Source organism: Pelobates fuscus, chromosome 5 (assembly GCF_036172605.1).
Source record: "Pelobates fuscus isolate aPelFus1 chromosome 5, aPelFus1.pri, whole genome shotgun sequence".
In the NCBI taxonomy this organism is placed as follows: Eukaryota; Metazoa; Chordata; class Amphibia; order Anura; family Pelobatidae; genus Pelobates; species Pelobates fuscus.
Genome location: NC_086321.1, coordinates 314,853,877 through 314,875,593, shown reverse-complemented (window position 1 = coordinate 314,875,593; position 21,717 = coordinate 314,853,877). Strand labels below are relative to the sequence as shown.

Below are 21,717 nucleotides of genomic sequence, written 5' to 3'. Positions count from 1 at the left end.
ATCTAGAGAGCAGCGGTGTTGGGAAGCCAGAGCCCCAACTTTGGGTTTTAAGCTATTGCAAAATGCGTATAACCCATGAAGGTTAGACAGTGCCTGGACACGTCTATCCCCATATAAATTTATATAAGTTTATGTTCTTATGGGGTAGGAGTTTTCCTTTAAAAACATTAGAATGGGAGATTTGTTCCAGCCTGAACTGCAATTCGCCATTTGTGCTGATTGGATGATCAGTTGAATTTCTGAATTCCAACCTAAAATCACAAACCAACTGAGGCCAAGCATGTTCATTTTGATTAGTGATTCTGAATTCCGCAGATTGTGCCAAAAAAAAGAAATAATGAATTTATCTATTGGTTACTTTTTCTCACTTGATGTGTGAACAAAATTGCAGGGACATGTATGTTATGCATATATTTTGCAGTACAAGCATAGGTTGTTTTTTTTTTTGCACTCTTTTGGTTTCAATTCAAATCAGTTTTTTGGAACTGAAATTCTGCTGAGCAAACTGACATATTATTATTTTTATTATTATGATATTTATGATATGATATGATATTATGATATGATATGATATTATGATATGATATGGTCGTGATTGGCCAAACCAATTTTTTTTTCCTTACACAAGTCTAAAAAACACCTTATTCATACTGATTCTTACTCCTAAGTAGTGATATACTAATCCATTCATAACAGTCATATAAATAAGTTGTTCAAAATGTGATAAAGGTACTATTATTGTAGGACATACCCTTCAGCAAATAACACATATATTCAATCAGTGTCAACACTGTAGAATAGCATCAATTTCTTTTTCCACTGTGTTTAGTCGACTAGCCTTTACTGTATGCTGTAGAAAAAGTGAAACTGAATTTTGGATGGTTTAAGCAGTGTCATTTTTTTAATCCCAGAGTTTTGCAGAGTAGAAAATCCTAGAGATCACAATGATAAATAACAGTCAAATCAGCACATCTTGCAATACAAGCCACGTTTGTCAGAGTAATACCTTGCAAGGTTTTGTTGACCTCTCCTTCAGAAAAGGATTATTTTGGAATTCGCAGCAAGATGCATGAATCTGTGAACATTTTATCAGTATGAAATGTGTTCTGTCACAAAGTTACCCTTATTCCCAAGCCAATGTTTCAGAAACTCACATTTATTATTATTTTTTTCCAGAAAAGGAAATATGGCGCATAATTGTTCTGAATGTGGCACTGTTTTAAATCCACACATAATAAAACACTAAATAGTCTTTTGTTATTTATAACCAGCTACATCTACAGTGTGATTGGACATTCTGATACGCTATGCTTAAAATGCAACGAAATTGGTCTAGATGACACACAGATAAACACTCACATATAGACACACACATGTCATGCTTTTAATATTTGTAGCTACCCTCCTATTAACATACCTTTTGTGGACAGTAGGATAACCTCCTCGGGGTCCTGATGCTGCTGGCTGAGGCTGATGGAAGTGTGGATCTGAAGCTGGCTCTTTCCTTGCTTCTCCCCACTCCCTCCTGCCTGGCTCCCCCTCTATCTGTTCTGACTTCCTCCCAGACTGCCCAAGGTGCAGGGGCCACCAGATAGGCCCCCCAGCGAGTGGTAGGTCTGCCGCTGCCTAAAAGCTTAAAATACTTGCCAGAAGTTCTTGGATTTCTGACCCAGATGTGCAGTAAAGCAGAGAAATGTTTTTCAATGTGTGCTTCCATCTTTCTGGTCATTATCAGTATATTCCTGCAAGTAAGTTATTGCTCCTCTTATCTCTTACAAATATTTTACCTCCACATTTCCATTCATATCATCATATGCCATTTCCTTAAAGGACCACTATAGGCACCCAGACCACTTCAGCTCAATGAAGTTGTCTGGGTGCCAGGTCTATATAGGGTTAACTATGCAGCTGTAAACATAGCAGTTTCAGAGAAACTGCTATGTTTACAATAGGGTTAATCCAGCCTCTAGTGGCTGTCTCATTGACAGCCGCTAGAGGCGCTTCCGCGCTTCTCAATGTGATTTTCACAGTGAGAAGACGCTTGCATTTATAGGAAAGCATTGGGAAATGCTTTACTATGGACTGATTGAATGCGCGCGTGGCTCTTGCTGTGCATGCGCATTCGTCGGAAGAGGGAGGAGAGTCCCCAGCGCCGAGGGAGCCCAGCTCTGGAGAAAGGTAAGCGTTTAACCCCTTCCTCCCCCTAGAGCTTGGCGGGAGGGGGGCCATGAGGGTGGGTGGCACTATAGTGGTCCTTTAATACTTTGCTTTAATTCAAGTTTGATTAATTTCAGTGTATAACCATTTAAATTAACTTGCCAGTCATTTCATCCTACCCCTTTTCAGCAATATTAATTATGTAATTAGCATTAAAAAAAAACAAAAAAACGGGTTGAATGCTAAATGGGAGGACAGCACCAGGGAACTCCAGACACTATAACCACTTCAAGGAGATGAAGCAGTTGAAGTGTCTCAGCTTGGGTCTGTGAAGACAACAGTGCACCAAGGGCGGCTGATTTTACAGACAGAATAACCTCTTGTGGCGCCCCTATCAGGCATACATCTGCAGACTGTTGCCTACTCTACCTAATATGAAATCCAGCACTGTTTGTTCCTGACTGTTTTGTTAGTGCTTTATTATTTAAGCTCACATTATCATTTGTATTATTATATAGCTCTACATATTATTTCTATGCCCATGTAATTGTACAGCACAGTCAGTTGGTAATTTATGTGTACTATAAAATTTATAGTAATAAGATGGGAGTTTGGCCTTAAATTTTACCTCTTGTATGCTACTTGGAATGTTTATTATTCCTTAGAGCCCATAGCCTCAGCTGATAAAAATCCACAGGACAGACTCTTATAAAGTACTAACTCCTTTAGCTTACACTTTTAAATAATTGTCACTAATTACAAAGCAATGACAAGGTGAAATTTGTGTAAATTAGACCCTTGAACGCTAATTTCTTATTAGCACAGCTGCTACTTAAGTAATGTGATTGCTGAACAATCACAAGAGACAAACTAGCCAAATTGCATCAGTTCCCTTTTAGTTGCATACAATGTACAGTTCCTGCTTTTACTAATTGCACTGATACAATGCATACCCATAGTACTTGTTGTATGTCTGTTTGAAAATTTGGCAGTTTCAGTAAAATGTTTTATTTAAAATTAGAATTGACCCAACCGTTTCACCCTTAATCAAATGGTCCATGATTTTGGGATTACTTGACTGTGTTTTAATGGGCTTAAAGCCAAAATGACCACAAGGAGGGGGCCCTTAAGAACCATTTTAATAAGCATCGTTCTAGGTTATAGGCAAAAATCTTGTCTTTGAAATTCTTACTTTCTATGTTTATAATCTATATCAGTAAAGGGCTGTGTAACATATCAACGTATTATTATACCATGTAGATGTTGGCCATGAAAAGATACACAATATGGATACATTTTAATTATTGAATTCAGGTGTTTTAATCAGAGCCATCACACCTAGCCATGCAGTCTGCATTTACAAACATTTGTGGAAAAAATAGGTAGTTCTGAAGAGCTTAGTGAATTCAAGTGTGGTACTGTGATAGGAGGCCACCTTTGCAATAAATAATTCATAAAATATTATCCCTGCTAGATATTTCACGGTCAACTGTGAGTAAGCATGATTCTTATCTTCATGCTTTACACTACTCAATCCGACAATTGCATTGTGTCAAACATGTTAAAGTCTACATGGTGTAATCATATTTTGATATGTTACACAGCCCTTGACTGTGTAAGGTATTATAATTAATATTATTGGAATGTGGAAGCATTTAGGAAAAGGAGCAATTCAGACATGAAGCAGAAGACCATGCAAAGTCACAAAGCAGGGTCATTGAGTGCTGATGTGCATGGTGTGTAAAAGTCGCCCAACACTCTGCAGTTTCCATAGCTGAAGAGTTTCAGACTTCCACTGCTATTAATATCAGCACAAAATATGTGCGGCGGGATCTTCATGGAATGAGTTTCCATGGTCGAGTAGCTGCATGCAAGCCTCACATCACCAAGTACAATGCCAAGTGTCGGACTGAGTAGTGTAAAGCACGTCACCACTGGACTCTGGAGCAGTGGAAACGTGTTCTGTGGAATGACGAATCATGCTTCTCAGTCTGATGGGAAAGTTTGGGTTTGGTGGATGCAAGGAGAATGTGGATTGTGAACCAGGCCTTCTTGTCCAACATAAGTGCCTGACCTCACAAATGCTATACTGAATGAATTGGCAAAAATTCCAACAGAAGCACACTTAAATATTGTGGAAAATCTTCCCAGAAGAGTGGATGCTGTTATAGCTGCATGGGGGGGGGGGGGGGACCAACTACATATTAATGTCTATGTATTTAAAATGCAATGTCATAAAAGTCCCTGGTGTAATGATCAGGTGTCCCAATATTTTTGTCCATATAGTGTATGCTTATGGTTGTTGCTTGTGTGAAACACTTGGCAGTGATATTAATCAATTATTGCATCATAACATCAAGTATAGCCTATAACAGTATTATTAGCTTACTTCGTGGACAATTTTGTTTGCTAGAAGAGAATAATGGAGAAATCCCCTTGAATAACACCCAAGTATCTATTTTCCATCCTGTTTAGTCTCCTGGCAGCAATGAACTCTGGCTGGGCCTATCCATATTGAATTCACGTGATGCCAGCTGCCTGTCTTGGCCTGATTGCTCATGCAGTAGCTAATCGATTACAAAGTAAGGATTTTTTTAGCGGTCCTCTGAGACTTGGTGGAATTTCTGTGATATTAAAATAACTCTTGAGGAGGAGAAACCACAATTTATAATCTAGATGTCAAATTGACAGCCCGCTAAAATAAAATCTTAGTCTAACTCCTAAGTAGCTATTTTATGTGTAGTGGTGAGGCATTGGGATTAGTTGGACGGTATTTGTTTGAGTATAAAAACATATGCATATTTAAACTCCAACAAACGTTTTTGCTACTGACTTCCCAATTAGACTTAATGCGTTAATCCATTATTCTGCATTTTGTTCAGTCAACATATAATACTTGGGTCTTTTATATTGGAGTGACTGAGTTTGTCTGAGTGCTTTCCCATAGGCTGCTCTATAGGCTCTTTGAGTAGAATATGGAATTTCCCCTGGACATCCAGCATTACGTATTTTGTGGAAGAGCTTTGTCATTGTCAATTCTCCCGACACAGACTTGACACCCAAAGGTGTTTATTATCAGTACTCTAAATCAGAGTATGACTGGGAAATATCTTGATTCATCACACCATGTCTTGACACAGGATCTATAAGACTCACTACATCACGAGGGAATGCTGTTAGTGTTTGTGTCAAGAGAGAGACTACTGTTGGTAACAAATTCTCCCCTGTTCTGAGCATTATAAGAAGGGGTGTTATAAAGGCTCAAAAAGGGTATCAACATTAAGACAGAGTATATTAATGTTTAAGGTAGAGTATTAAATGAAGGAATGAGGCATTAAAGGTAAGAAGGGAGTTTAGGGGTGCCCTTAAAAAAAAAAAAAAAAAATCAAGAGAGAGACTACTGTTGGTAACAAATTCTCCCCTGTTCTGAGCATTATAAGAAGGGGGGATTTAAAGGCTCGAAAAGGGTATCTTAACACTAAGACAGAGTATATTAATGTTTAAGGTAGAGTATTACATAAAGGAATGAGGCATTAAAGGTAAGAAGGGGGTTTAAGAGTGCCCTTAAAAAAAAAAAACAGGCTAAGGAAATAATGGAAATATTGCGTAGATATGGTTCTAAATATTAACCTGACCTTTGTTTCAAATGACTGAAGAAGATATGGTCCTTGAGATCTGTACTCATCTTGTTTCTGGAAGAGAACTACCATTGTTATATATTGGATGCTCAGTTCCCTTCCGTTACCTTGTGTGAAGGATTCTTCTTTAATTTTTTCATTTGAGTGGAAATTTGCTTGCACTTACTTTATATTTATCTGCATACACAAATTTGTTTCTATGAGGATGCAAACATTATTCTACTGATAGTGAAGGGACACCAATATTCACTGTAGTGAAGGGTTATTCTGTATGTGCGGTCTCCAAACAGAAAAGTATACATGTATGTGAAATTCAAATTCTCCCAAATCTCCCATTCTTAAAAATGTGTTAGATAACATAATGCATTGCAAAATCCAAGGGAGTTCCTTCAATTTCAGAGACCTGGATAATGACAGATGATATGCAAGTTAACTAGCGTTTTAAGTGACTCTTTTGTAAATTAGTTGGTTGCATGATATATTGGATGCTCATTGTGTTTGTATTTTAATTTTAACATATTCTAATTTATATAATTAACTAATATGCATTATAATATAATTTGTAATACTCTATCCTCTTTTTTTACTCCCACCTCTGATGCTCGCCTCCAAGACTTTTCAGCTCCCTTCCCTTCTACATTAAGTTTTCATCCAGTCTTTTGGTCCTTAAAAAAAAAAAAAATATTGAACACTCACTTCTTCAGGAAAGCATATCAATTAAACTGTTGACAGCTTCCCTCCCCGCAACTGTCATAAAAAAAAAATAAAACCCTAAGTGAATATATAGCAAGGTAGTTTTCTACCATACTCTTACCTTTTGTGTCATTATGCTCATCGAGCAGTGCCCACAACCCCACTATTCCTGTACATCCATCTTGTCTGGTATTAAATATGTGTCTGTCTGTCCACAAATTGTACAGCACTGCAGAATATGTTAGGACTTAAATAATAATAGCAATAATAATATGTCATGGAAATCCAACTAAATTAATGTCAGATTATTTAATCTTTCAATCTTTTATTTACATTTTTAGCTAGTAAGGTTAGCATGACAGGGGAGTTTTGTGTACATTAAAGGCAACATACATGTAAATAAAAAACATAAATGCTATTTTGGTGCATGTAATTTCCTTTATCAGTAATAACACACTTCCCCCTTCTTGCCTTTAGGGAATAAATGGATAGCTTGATTCTTGATAAGATTTAAATCATATATGACTATCCAGCCTGTGCTGGCACAAGTCCACATGATCTACATTTTGAGATATGTGTATCTTGTAATACAGAATTATATTAATTGTCCATGTTATGTCATATATTTTATTAAGTGACTCTTGTAAATGATTTTATCACACAATAAATTATATGCTCACTGTGTTTGTATTTTAATTTTAACATATGATAATTTATTGAGAAATAAACAACAATTCTATTTTGGTGTGTGATTGCGGGGGAGGGGGGTAGATGTGTGTCATAGATGCCATAATAAAGAGCTATATTGCACTTAGGTTGACACCTATTATTAAAAACCTTTTAAAATTGCTTAATGGTTCTTTTACTTGACAGGTCCACATTAATGTAATTTAGTGTGACTCGAGCTTTCTTTGGCCCATGTATAAATATAAAAGTTACAACAGTACTATTATTACACATTGCGTATCATTGTCAGAATGTGTCATCATGTTGGTACTAGATAATATCATATATTCCCTAGATAACTTTGGGGTTAAATGCAGACAGAAAGAAAAAATAAATTTCATAATTATTGGGCTTAGAGATTTTCTCCATCTGACTATTTTATAAATTCATTCCTTAGTTACCAATACCTGCTGTTTAGTGAAAAGTTCACATTTTTGCCATAAATATGTCCATCATAATAGTTTTGTGTTACATAGATGATATTTGTGCCAATATTATTGAAGTATGCAATCCAAGTTTTAAATCATTTGCTCCCAGTTGGGCCAACATCAGTACACTAAGGACGTACTGGATACCGCACTTACCAAATAACCCAGGTCCTCTGAAGTCCCTTCCATGATATGCAGAATAAATAATGGTTCAGGCACTCCAGGATAACAAAAAAAAAAAAAGCTTTACTGGGGCAAAAGCAGCAATGTTTCGACACTACTGGGTCTTTATCAAAAGAAAGAGTGGAAAGGTGGGATTGGCAGTGTGAAGAGAGCCGTTGCAAGATGGAGAATAGTGTATTTCTACAATTAGCCTTAAAGAGACACTATTGGCACCTAGACCACCTCAGCTCATTGAAGTGGTCTGGGTGCAGCCACTGGAGGCAGTCTTAGTCCTGTACAACACTCACCCTTTGAAAATGAAAAGATGCATGAATAGCTAAAAAAAAAAAAAAAACTGAAAAAAATATATACAAATAGTGCAATATTGTATTATAGCTGTACAAGTTCACACTCACATAGACAGTGCTTATAAGATTGACTTCTGTATTTTTTTTTAGCAGTACACCACCCTCCTCCTAAAGTGGACACTCACAGTAAATCCAGGATGAAAAAATGGATAAAAGAGTCATATAGTGTAGTATCACAAATAAAAAGTATGGTGCTGCTAACCTTGTATAGAGCCTATTGGACGGGCTCAAGGTAACTCTGGTGTTCAGTGTTTTTTATGGGTACCACTTATGCGTCAAGGTAGGCAATACATGTAGCAAAATCCAATGTATGCATACATCAAGAACTTTTAGTTGAAATCTTCTTGATGTATACATACATTGAATGTGACCTATCCCTATGAATGCTGAAAAAGTGCATTGGGCATGCCTGATAGATTTACACATGTGTAGATGGCAGGTCTCTTAACCTTGCAACATCCTGACAGGGGTAAAAGAGAAAGAGTTTGTACAGTGTGATTCATGCAGACAGAGAAAACTGGTGTTGAGTTTCTCTCTCATACTGCTGTACAACAATGCCCTGTTTTTGTCATTAGTGGACTGGTTTGAAACTAAGATGGGTGGGGAGGGGGTAGTAAAAGTGGGTGAAGGCTGTAGAAACTCGTAAAGTTGAGAGGCATGTCCAATAATCCAATCCGGCTAAGTTTATAGTAAGTTTATAAATGTTTATTACATACTTTTCAAAGTTTTTCTTGTTTCATTTTGTTTTTTATATTTCTTTAAAAGTATTTGCTTGCTGGTTTAAAAAAAATAATTGTCCAGTGATGCATGTTTCTTTATTCAATCATTATTTCAGAAACAATGATTCTTGATTTTACTGTGGTGTTTATAATTGTACTCTTTTTTTTCCAGCATCCACTCCCCCAAACTTGGTGGATAAACCCTGTCTCAGGCTGAAAGTTTATGTACGTCCAACAAGTAAGTATTGGAGGAGTGCAACCACCTCCCTGAAATTAGTTTTTTTTCCAAGTTGGGATGTCTGGATTTGAGTTGGTCCACTGGCAATTAGTCTAAATGATTTGTAGTTCTTCTCTCCATGCACACACAGTGCTGGGTGATCATGCTGAGTATTACAGATTTATTTAATTATTTTTTTAATTAACCACAGCTTCATGCTGCTTTCCTCTCTGCCCAGTCATACTCTTCCAATAAACAGTTGTTTACATTTAATCTAACATTTCGTATATTGAATCCAAAATCTTTCTAAAACCGGACAATGGAGTCTGTGACAAATGAAACAAATAAAAAACAACCAGACACACAAAAAAACTAAAAATGTTAATAGTGTAAATGTATATTTAGAAAAAAAAAAATAAATAAGACCACCATACAGGAGAAAGAGATACTTTTGAGGAATTCTAGGGAATTTTAGATTTAAAGGGACATTAAAGACCTGCACGGTGCTGGAAATAAGGTGAGTTTTTTAATGCTTTTAAGGGGTGTAAGGGGGGGGGGGCAGTATTGGTGTAATGATCGTGCAGTCTTCACTTTTAAATTCTCTGCCATTAAGAAATTAAATCCAATAGCCAGGAGAGGTGTGGGTAGGGCTGCATAAACAGAAATAAAAGTGATTTTACTCCTTAATGGCAGATAATTGAGCTGTTAGACTGTAGGGGCATGATCTTTACACCCAAATTGATTCATTAAGCTAAAATTGTTTTGATGCCTATAGTATCCTTTTAAGGCTAAACTATCCAAACTGGAAGCATATTTAACTTGGGGATTGTTTCCAGTTTGGATACTCTGGCCTTATATTCGAAATTCACATTATAGTTCTACTAAGTCTGACTTTAGTGAATATCCCCAAACAGAGTATTTCTTATGGAGCATCCTGACCCTTTCTGCTGCAATTTTATCATTAGTCTTAGCTTTGGTTTGCAGTAAAATTTTGTGTGATGTCTTCTACTCAAAAATAAATAAATAAATCACAATCCAATTTTGACAAACTCCCCTTTCCAAGTGAGTTTGCCACAAGCTCCTGGAGGAGCCAGCTTGCCAGCCTCCTGCTCACAGACTGTGGACTATGTAATATGTAATGTAAAAGTCTCCGTTCGTGCATTTGAACTGTATGGTTCGGGAACCGAACAGCTGCACGAACCAGAGACCACCCGGGAGCTTTTTAAGCGTAATTGCTACTTTGTAGCAATTTCCACTGCAGTGTTCTAAGTGTTCGTCTGGGTGGCCGCATTTCCTATGGAAGACCACGAGGTGGCGGCCATCTTGTTCGCATGAACACAGGCAGCAGTGTTTGGTTGTCGGGTTCATGGAACTATTTTCGGACACTGAAACTCCCGAACACCGCTGGACTTCCATGATCGCATGTGTTCGGTTTTATAACACTTAGGAAGACACTGTTCGGTGGAAACATTCCCACGAACAAGGGGAACAAGCTCCAGGGTAAGAATATTGAATGTGTTCGGTAGTTTGTTTGTTTTTAAACTACCGAACTAGACCGACCGCTGGCCCTGATCTTGTGGAACTGTTTTGGGTAGGAGCCTCTGTGCGGTCGGTCAAATTAAGACTTCCAGGAAATTCCCGAACCCCTGAAGCAATCTGGGTGATTTTTGGATATGTTGGTCACCCAGATAAGGGCTATCAGGGGATGGGGGTTTTATGTATTTTGAAGGTACTTTTGGGGTGTTTGTGAAATGTGTGTTTTTTGTGCCTGGAGATAATTGAGTTTTGTAAAGATCATGACTAAATTATCTCCCAGACATAAGGGATGGATTATCCTGTTTTCTGTGGGAGTGTCATTGGCGTGCTCAACTGTATTTGAAACTGGATAAAAGCAGGCCATCTGGCCAGATTAAATGTTTTACAGCTTGTACTCCCAGAACTATGTGTTGTCTGGTTACTGGGAGGGGAAAGGGCTACTCTTTAATCACTGTTCCAGTGTGGAGGATTTAACTGGGAAAGTCCTTGTAAGGACTAGAGCTCCCAGGACTGAGTGTCGTCCAGTGCTTGGGGGTGTTCCCATTTGGCTCCAGGAGGGAGTGGTTCCAGGACCCCAGTCAAGTCACGGCGACTGTGGGCAAGAGTGCTGATGTTTGTCCCCTGTTCCAGCTAGAAAGTGGTCCTTGGCGGAGGTACGCATCCAGGGGTACAGGGAGCTCCGTTACACCAATTTTAAAACTTTTCATACTGGACATCAGGCCCGGACTGGTGAGTGAATTCTAGCCTATAGCTCCTACAGCTAGAGTTCACTCTCTAGAGATCCAGCACTGTTGGAGTGTTGCCGTGATAATCCTCTGATTTCCCCTGTCAGAATCAACCCATGGCCATTGTGGCAACAGTGCATTGGACAAACAGTGCAAATGCACTGTTGGCCACAATGGCCATGGGTCGATTCCGACAGGGGAGATCAGAGGATTACCATGGCAACACTCCGACAGTGCTGGATCTCTAGAGAGTGAACTCTAGCCGTAGGAGCTACAGGCTAGAATTCACTCACCAGACTACCATGCCAATGTCTTCTCTCCTTCTCTCCCGTGCCAAAGATAAGAAAGGAGAGGAGGGATATAAAGTTTATTTTTTTTAAGTGCACACTCTGCACCCCTCACACACAAACACATATACTTCACCCCTCACACACATTGAACTCCTCACACACACATTGCACCCCTCACCCACACATTGCACACATCACACACCCTTCACACAACCACCACTACGCACTGCACCACTTACACACACTACATTCCAAACACTTACACTACATCCCTTTTACAAATTCTGGATCCCCTACACAGACACTATTCCCTACACACACATTCTGGATCCTCTACACATACTCGATCCCCTATAGACATAAATTGCACTACCTACACACACACACCATTCCTGGCACACTCTGGATCCCCTATGCACACACTAGATCCCCTATGCACACACTAGATCCCCCATGCAAATACACACTGCATTCCCTAAACACACACTCTCTGCAGCCCTAACACACACTACATCACCTATACACACATACTCTACAGCCCGTATGCAGACACTTGATATATCCCTTTTACACACTATACCTCCAATACATACACACTAGCCACATATGTTACACCACAAATACAAAACAACTGAAATCGAACTATTTATACAAAACACCACACCACAATCAGCTCACTCTACACACACGCAATTCCACAAGCAGCCTTTAAACACATGCACAATAGGCTTTATTATTCATTTGTCTGCCCTGGAAGATCATGGAACCAACATTCTCACTTTGAGAGGGGATGTGTGGGTCATTGGTGATGACAAAACACCTCTCTCTGGCCCCGTCTCCTTCTTACTATGCTGCTGTGCTAAAAACAAACAAACGCCTGGGCATTTATTTCCCAGTCTGGCACTGCTTGACCTATTTCACATTTAGAACCATTTAACATCTTGCAGGTATAAGCTACCCACATAAGCGTATGCCAGTTGCAATGAACACAACCCAGGGCACACTGGACATTTTTAATCTCCTCCAACCATATTTTACCAATTTTCACCATTACTTTTGAGAATAGTTTATTTCACAAACAATTTTTTAGCAGAGGCTTTTTTAATTTTTTTGCACATGATACTTTCAGTATTTTCATATCATATTGCCATTTTACCACTCATTTATGTCAAAGTAAGGGGGGCGTTTTTTTTCCTGTGCACTTTTTAAGTGTGGCATTTCTAATTCTAGAGTGCAGTAGACAACACAAACTTGCAATGAGAAACACACTACATGCACTACTCTACATAAATAGGTTTCTTGTTTTTTTTTTACATTATAGTTCACCGTTTGACAGCTGATTAATTGACATAGACTTGTTAACAAAAACATTTTTAGGAATATGTTTCAAACTGCGTTTCCAGCAGTTTGGCTAGCACAGTGTATAGATGAAATGGTATTCCCAATAAAGTGGGAGCAGGTCAGTTTTTTATGACAGGTGCAATTTCAGCTTTCTTCTAACATTGAATTTTGACAGCTTGATTTGCTAGGCCTGTGTCTCATTTATAGCAGTTTAGCAGCCCATCAGTGTAAATTACCTCCCTAAAAGCATTCTGTTTTCAAAAACAGACACCCTTGGGTAATTCATATTGGTATTTAGGTATTTTCAAATTAATTTAGGAGCACACCAATTCAAATTACAACAGATAAAAGCATACAGTTTTCAAAAGCAGACAACCCAGGGCATTTCACATAGGGTATTTTAACAACCTTTGTGCAGACATTTTGACGTCAGTTTCAGCCAATTTTTGCTTAATAGTTTTTCCTGCATTTTCCACAAATGGTTCTTTAGGGCTGTAGAGCTTTTTTGTCACTGCATAAAAAAACAAAGAACTTTATATTTAGCTACATCATCTAAAGGGGAAAAAATGATTTCCTTGGTTCTTTAATATTATGCTTACTTATCTGCTATAGTTATAAGTATATGTTTATGGCATCAGTGACCTTGCTACTGTTATTTTTCAAATGTCTTTATGGCCCCATCCTGAATTGGGCACTACATGCCACTTGGAAAAGAAAATCTGAACATTGTCCGTAGTATTTAAACTGACACTGCAGGCACTATAACTGTTTTATTTAATCAAATTATATTATAGTGCCTGAAGCCCCCCTCGCACTGTCCCTCTATTTGATGTTAAACCATTTTCACACTGTGATGTTCCCTGTATCCCACAGCCTGGGTTAACTCTGACTTCAGATGTGAAAAACATTTATTTTAAACCATAAAGCAAATGCATCCGGCCTAATGCTGTAAATTCAATTTGGAGAATTCCAATTGGAATTAAGTAAATGTTGAATTCAGCCATTTTCTAAATACATTTTAAAAAAATATTTATCTTTGTCTGAGTGACTCCATCTTGACTTCCTATTCTTACATTCTGTGCTTTTATTTTGGTCATTGAACATTGTATTTGGAGGGGGAAGAACTTAAACAATAAGGGCGATTTATCATAGTGTTGTGCCTTGAAATGTGGTTCAAGTATGCGTAAGATGAAGAATCATCAATGGAATGTACCTGTTGCCACTAGTTCTCTTGGTGATATCACCCACTTTAAGCACTGACAAATTCACAAATCTCCCCCCAATGTTTCTATTTTTCCTCCTCCAGTGCATTGTGTGCCCTATTTGTACCATGATTGAAATGGATTTAAATTATATTTAAAATTAAACATTATCACATAAAAAATAAGGTTTAGAAGATAGTCAAATTTTTTGGAACTACAGTGTCCAGCTGCAACATTTCGACCAAAAGGTATTTTCAAGATCAAAATGTTGGACATACACGTTTTAGATTGCTAACTTCACTGGTTGTGTTTTATATGGAGAACTTTCATATTAGGACTTAAATTCCATTGTTTATGAGGAAAAAGTTTTCATTTCAAAATACCTTACAACACAGTGTGTTTACATTAGATATTATCTACTGTTCTTTTAATTGAACTTTAACCATACACAGGAGACATCTGCAGGGTCTAGCAGGCAATTAACAGAGAAGGAGGTCAGTGCTTATAACTTAAACACACTGTGCAATAAAGGAAGCTTAAACATTTAGACTTCTTTTTCAGGAAAATGTAGAAAGTTACAGTGAAAGTTAAATGTAGAGTTACAACCAGGAGAGGTATGACTAGCTGCATAAACTAAATGATTTAACCTAAATGGCAGAGAGTTGAGCAGTAAGACTTCAGGGGCATGATCTATACATCATTAACACCGTCATTAAGCTAAAGTTAGTTTAGTGTTTAGAATGTCCTTCTAAGATATTTTCAAGGACTGTCTATCACATATATTTGAAAAGTAAAAATTCAAATGATCGTACATGGCTGACAGATAGCTAGACAAGCAGCTAGAAAGGTGGGTAGACTTGATGTTTGGGTTAATTCTCATACATTTGGAATTTTTTACTGCAGATGATTCCCTTTATGAGTCTCCGGAGCCTATCTTCACCAGCAATAATTCGGGCCTAAGCCTCAGGGTTCCTCACCCAAGCCTTGGATTTCTTCTGTTTTGGACTATTATCGTCTTGTAGCTGTTTGATGGCTTGTAGACAAAGAAAAGAAGGCAGAAACAAAGAATAAGGCACCCCTGACACCAGGAAAAGGAAGGTTTGATTTCAGCGCACACACAAAAAAAAAAAAAAGAATTGGGGCAGCTGAAGTGTCAACATATAAGCTTGGACACTAATGGACAATCCACATTTATTGCTTGTAGGATGGGGTTCAATAAATATGCTGATTAAATTATGCCCTTGGTTTGGAAAGGTGTGCTGAAGTTTAGAGCTTCCCAAATAACTTGCTTTCTACATTTCCAGACCAAATGTATAGTCTTTTTATTTTGTATTCTTAGTATGTTTACTGCACTTGCACCAGTAGAATGACATATTTGTAAAGTTTTTTCCAGCTATCAAATGGGTTTTGTCTCATTCTGGTTGTTTACATCAGATGTTTTCTTACATTCTCTTGTCATTTTTCATCTCACATCACCTCCAAAGATTTTGGATTTGTCATGTGAAATATTTTGATGGTACGTGACCTGCAAAAAACGGAGGGACCAAGATCAGTATTTCTGCTCCTTAGTTGCATAGTTACCACGGGCAGCCTAGATGCTGATTGTTTGTCTTTTATAATGGATTTCTAGTGCTTCAGTTATTCACACGAGAAAATCACACATCTTAACACACCTAGGAACCTCAGTGTATTTTTTTTTCCTTTGTAGCAGTTCAGTGCTCTATCATTTTGCTCTTTATGGCAACAAGACCTAAATGACTAGTGTTAAATAATTTACTTTCCGTTCTGAACCAGTACATTAAGCTCTTAATCGAAGAAATGTACCACGTGAAGCCTATTGATTCAGCATCCAGTGTATCTCCTCTTCTTTCACTATAGATTATTTGTTCTTTGGAGTGGCTAAAGAAAGTCGTGTTGATATGAGTATAGTAAACCTGTAACTAAAGAGATTTTTAGAAGAAGTTCAGTACAAAAAAAAAGAATTGATTTTATGTTATATTTCTCTGTCCATGTTGTGATGTCATCAACCAAACCTTGAATGTAGATTAATTTTTTTTCCTGTAAAACAGTTCATTTGCGTTAGTGGTTAGTTTGATGATTTCACAGAGGGGTATTGACAACGAATCTTAAAGCAGATTTTCTCCAGATAAACACATTTGCTGCCAGTTCTACTTGCACAGTGAATTCATAACGTTTTACTGTTTACACATTTTAACCCAAACCACACTTAGGTGACCAGTTCACTTTTGTATACAGATAAAAACAATAACCTTATTCTTTGTCGTTGGTATTCTGCGAATAGAGAAGATTTTTGGGAATACAGTAATGGCACATTGTAGCAGAGGATGTTGTGTGCATTATTCACTAATTTCTGTTAAATTGTAGTGGGAATAGTTGTACAGTAGTGTTAAAGATGGAGAATACAATGTGTGAGCCAATATACTCATAACATTTAAAGTTTTATTATTTTCATATGGAAAAATTTAAAATAAAATAGAAAACCAGAATAAAATGTATAAAGAGATTAAAATGCTGAACAACTTGAGGATTCCCATAAAATAAGTTATACACTTGAACAACAATTTTCGTAAGACATTATTCAGAACATAGAATAGGATTATCCAATGGTGCTGACAAAATTCCATTTGCCTTTGATTGTATTTTTTTAAACTAAAGGCAAACTGGAAGCAGGCACTACGTACTTACCCTCAATACTAAGCAGTGACTTTGATTGTAAAGTGAACCTTACAAAGTGCACCTTAAAGGTGTTTCTGACTTGCACTTCTGCTCCTTGTGCTGGTCTGTCTTCTCCACTTAATACTCTCTATTGCATTTTTATTACATAAAAAAAGATAATGATGTAGTTTCTCAAGTTCCTGCAATCCAGTGGCAAATAAAGATTTAAAACGTGTCTGTTTTATTCTCCTCATGTGATTATCCTACATCATTGCACATCATTGCTGAATATATGTCTCCCTGCATTAGGGGCAAGTCCCAGACATTTCATACATGTGTGTAAATAGAGCCAGCAGGTAAACTGTGATTTTCTATGTATTGCTGACAATGAATTTTATGGAAGTTGTATGATTTATAGACTAGGAAGCAAAAACTTGCAATAAAATACATTTTATCCATTCTTGTCTTTGCTGTTGTTTTCTGATGTTTATATAATTAACTGCTACCATAATCTACTTTTTATTTATTTGTACATTTATACACACTTTTATGAACCCTAAGGTATGTCTAAACTGGTGCGCTAAAAAAAATGCAGAAAGCTTTATCATAACAACTATATGAAAAGGATTCTATAGTACCAGGAAAACAAACCCATTTTCCTGGCACTGTAGAATCCTGCAGTGCCCTCCTCCCTCGTGCCCCACTCCAGCGCAGCAGAAGGACTTTAAACCCCTTTGGTCACTTACCTTAATCCAGCGCGATGTATCTCGGTGCTGGGTTAGGCTCCGCCCATGCTCGTCGGTGGCCAATAGCCATGCTTGCATTAGGATTTCCCCAAAGGAAAACATTTTTCAATGCTTTCCTATGGAGAAAATCTGACACTGGAAGTCCTCATGCAGAGTGGGAGGACGTCCAGCGTCAGATAACGGACCAAAGTCCCTCTAGTGGCTGTCTAGTAGACAGCCACTAGAGTAGGAGTTAACCCTTCACAGAAACTGCAATAATTACATGCTCAGGGTAAAGAGGCATGGGCCATGGCAACCAGACCACTTCAATGAGCTGAAGTGGTCTGGGTGCCTACAGTGTCCCTTTAAAAACTATTTATTAAAATTATAGTCATGTATTGCCAAGCATCATTGTAAATAAAATAAATAAATACAAGTATGAACAGTAAAATCCTAACTGGCTTCAGCAACGATGGGGTAGGAATTCCCACCAAAGTCCTAACATGCCACAACAATATTCCAACATATGAGTGTCAAGTCTCCAAAGGCTCTGCCAGCAAGTCTCTTGAAGTATCTGTAAATAGTGAGCATTGCTTTGTGTGTGTCGAAAAGAGGGCAAATCCAATTCAACAAACAAGCAAACAAAATGTTGGTGCAAATTACAATCCCATGAGTAGTAACTATGGTGATAATCTTGCAATACTCAACTCTTCTGATTCTACAGTTGTCACAAGTGCTCTCAGGAAGTGATGTCAAATGTCTAGCACTTGACACATTTCATCAGCAAGTGAATTTCTCAAATACAGAGTTTAAACCATATAATCAAGGATGGAAGAGCAGTACTGTTGTGTATACAATGTGGAAAGGAATAAGGGACTGTAGAAGGTGTTTAGATACCTTCAGAAAATGCTGGTTCTTCAGTAGTTATTAAAGTTGAGATAAAGACATCAGTAATGATCCTCTAACATTGTAACTGAGTAAATAAGTGAATTAATATCCATATACTATAATATGATTAGAAAAAAATAATGGTTAAAAATTACAGTATCTCACAAAAGTGAGTACACCCATCACCTTATATAATATTTTATTATATCTTTCCATGTGACAACACTGAAGAAATTAAACTCTGCTACAATGTAAAGTAGTAAATGTACAACCTGTATAACAGTGTAAATTTTTTCCCTCAAAATAACTCAACACACAGCCATTAATGTCTAAACCGTTGGTAACAAAAGTGAGTACACCCCTAAGTGGAAATATCCAAATTGGGCCCAATAAGCCATTTTCCCTCCCCGGTGTCATGTGACTCGTTAGTGTTACAAGGTCTCAGGTGTGAATGGGGAGCAGGTATGTTAAATTTGGTGTTATCGCTCTCACACTCTCTCATACTGGTCACTGAAAGTTCAACATTCAGTTGAACTCATGGCAAAGAACTCTCTGAGAATCTGAAAAAATAATTGTTGCTCTACATAAAGATGGCCTAGGCTATAAGAAGATCGCCAAGACCCTGAAACTGAGCTGCAGCACGGTGGGCAAGACCATACAGAAGTTTCACAGGACATCATATACAGAGGTTGTCTTTGGGAAATAAACGTATGAGTGCTGCCAGCAATGCTGCCAGAGGTGGAAGGGGTGGTGGGGTCAGTCTGTCAATGCTTAGACCATACGCCACACACTGCATCAAATTGGTCTGCATGGCTGTCATCACAGAAGGAAGCCTCTTCTAAAGATGATGCACAAGAAAACCCACAAGCAAGCAGACTAAGGACATGGATTACTGGAACCATGTCCTGTGGTCCGATGAGACTGATACTCATCCAATATGTATATTCAGGGGTACCCAAATTGTATCAAGCACTTGGAGAAGCAATAAGACACACGACACAGGATAGTAGTAAATCAGTAGATTGCTTCTGCCATTTATTGGGAGAGCTTAGCTTTTTATACAGTAAAAGTACATTATTGTGTGCAAGCACACATATCTTGTGGTAGGTACATCACAGAAAAAGAATGTAAGAAATAGACACATTTTTTTAAGGTCATGTTCACAAAGCAGGTTTCCCAGAACAGGATTCCCAGAATTCAAAGTGGATAACCGTTTATGAGACATGCTCTGGTGGGGGCTATTCTGCTCCTGGAAATAAACATATATGTTGGTCAATATTCATTTACGCATAAAGCATTACATGAGTCCAAGTTAGCCAATTTTAATATAGGCTAATAGCTATAGCCATTTATGGCACCTACAAGGTACATTCCTTCACAGTCCCCTATTTTGATCCAGGGGTCACCCAACTGTCGAAAGTATTTCCAGTTGTGCTAGTCACACCCGTGGGACTTTCATTACATTTTCATCACGGTTCCCTTAGACTGGGCAACCCAAGAACCAGCTGAGGAGATTTTTCTTCATCAGTTAAGCGCTGTAGACTCCAGAAGCAGGAGAAACTGGCGTATAGGTTAAGGATCGACCAACAGTAGATTTGGTTTTACACATAGATGTTAGTAGACAAGGAATGATCTTAAAAGTGAGAAAAATCGCCATTATGATAAACACAGATAGTAAAAACAACTACAACATTTTCTTAATCAATAAATTCAACCATGTTCCCAGTCCAAATGTCCAATCCCAATCCTCAAAGAACCCAGTGTCTTGCTTAATTTCTTTCACTAAGTTGTGTAAGTTCTGTATGTGTTCGTGTATCATGGTCCCATGATCAGAGAGGTTAAAACAACACATACCCTTAACAGCTTCACATCCTAAGTCATGTTTCAACAGTAAATAATCAATAGCTGCTCTATTCTCAAGGATCGCTTTATTATTAACCTGGGTATCCATTAAAGTTCCTCCAGGGCCTGGGGTGTTGCATTTAAACCTTTGGCGAAGGAACAGGCTAGGGCATTAATTACTCAGGTATTATACAGTGCTAAACCTGGGGCTCCTACTATGGAGTACGCTAGGGCAGAGTATTTTGAATTAGATAAGAGAGTGATTTCAGGGTTACACTCTGAAGTAAGGGTGTTGTTGACATCTCTCCTGTCTCTCTGCGGTTTGCGTAGCTGGGTGGTTTCAGAGATCAGGTCAAATTTGGAAAACATGGTCATGGTTAGGTGAGATTGCACAGGGACCACCTGTAATGTTACCTGGGACATAAGCATGAGTAACCTTTCCACAGGAGAAAGTCCATCCTTTAGGGAGATAGACATGGTGATGGTAACTCATAATTTGGTGAGTTTGGTTACATTTCATAGTGGTGTTCAGGGCTCTACAATTCGTGGTATTTATCCACCATATGGGGCAAAACAGGTATTTAGTATTAGGGTCTCTTGAACAATTACATGAAAAAGACCACATTAATTATTTTCAATTTTCAATTAACTGTTTTTAGCCTATGGGGGGCTTGCCTACCCGTGGGTTGAAAGCATAAGAATGTAATTTTAGCGTTGTATGGGGTCTCTGGGTATGTAGGTACTTCTCCAAGAGTGAGATTGGGGTAGGGACAGCTATAAGACAAGATTGTATGGCGTTTTCAGTACTGAGGAGAGGGTTGAGTCAAAAGGAGTTTAGATTAAAAGCCTTTGCTATCTGCATTCATATATTTCCCTTGCCTTGCATTATTATCTTCTGTTCTCAAGTCAGAGTATCATATCTAAACACAGCATGCAATGGTAAAGGATAAGAACACTTTCATGATGGTGGGTCGGTAGGGTGCACTTGTTTGCAGTGGCTGGCACGTATCCATGTGGGCTTACCTTCCAGTTTTACATATATAGCTGTAGTTAGCAATACTTGGAAGGGACCATCAAATCAAAGGAGGCCATGTCACTATGTTGTAATTGGAGTATCTGGGGGAAATAGAGTCCTGTCTTCGGGGCACAACCAAACAGAATTTCAAAGGGAGACAAACAACTTCTAGGACGGGTGGTGAATCTCATAGAGAAGAGTGCTAGGGGGAGGCATTAAGTCCAGGGTTTCCCTGCCTCTTACATGGCCTTTGCAATTTTATTTTTTAAAGTGCCATTTGCCCTTTCTACTTTCCCACTACTCTGGTGGTGGTAGAGGATGTGGAAAGCCTGACTGATCCCTAGTGCTTTCATTATTTCTTGCATTATT

The 21,717-nt window shown here is 38.1% G+C and overlaps 1 protein-coding gene across 1 annotated transcript in view; it reads left to right on the top strand.

The window, feature by feature from the left end:
* EFNA2 (ephrin A2) overlaps positions 1 to 17,336 on the top strand; it is a 212,471-nt gene extending 195,135 nt beyond the window's left edge. The window contains exons 3-4 of the mRNA XM_063455539.1: positions 9,064 to 9,129; positions 15,106 to 17,336. Coding sequence (XP_063311609.1) covers positions 9,064 to 9,129; positions 15,106 to 15,224 — 185 coding nt within the window. The 3' untranslated portion in view covers positions 15,225 to 17,336. The remainder of the gene's footprint in view (positions 1 to 9,063; positions 9,130 to 15,105) is intronic.
* The last annotated feature ends 4,381 nt before the right edge of the window (positions 17,337 to 21,717 follow it).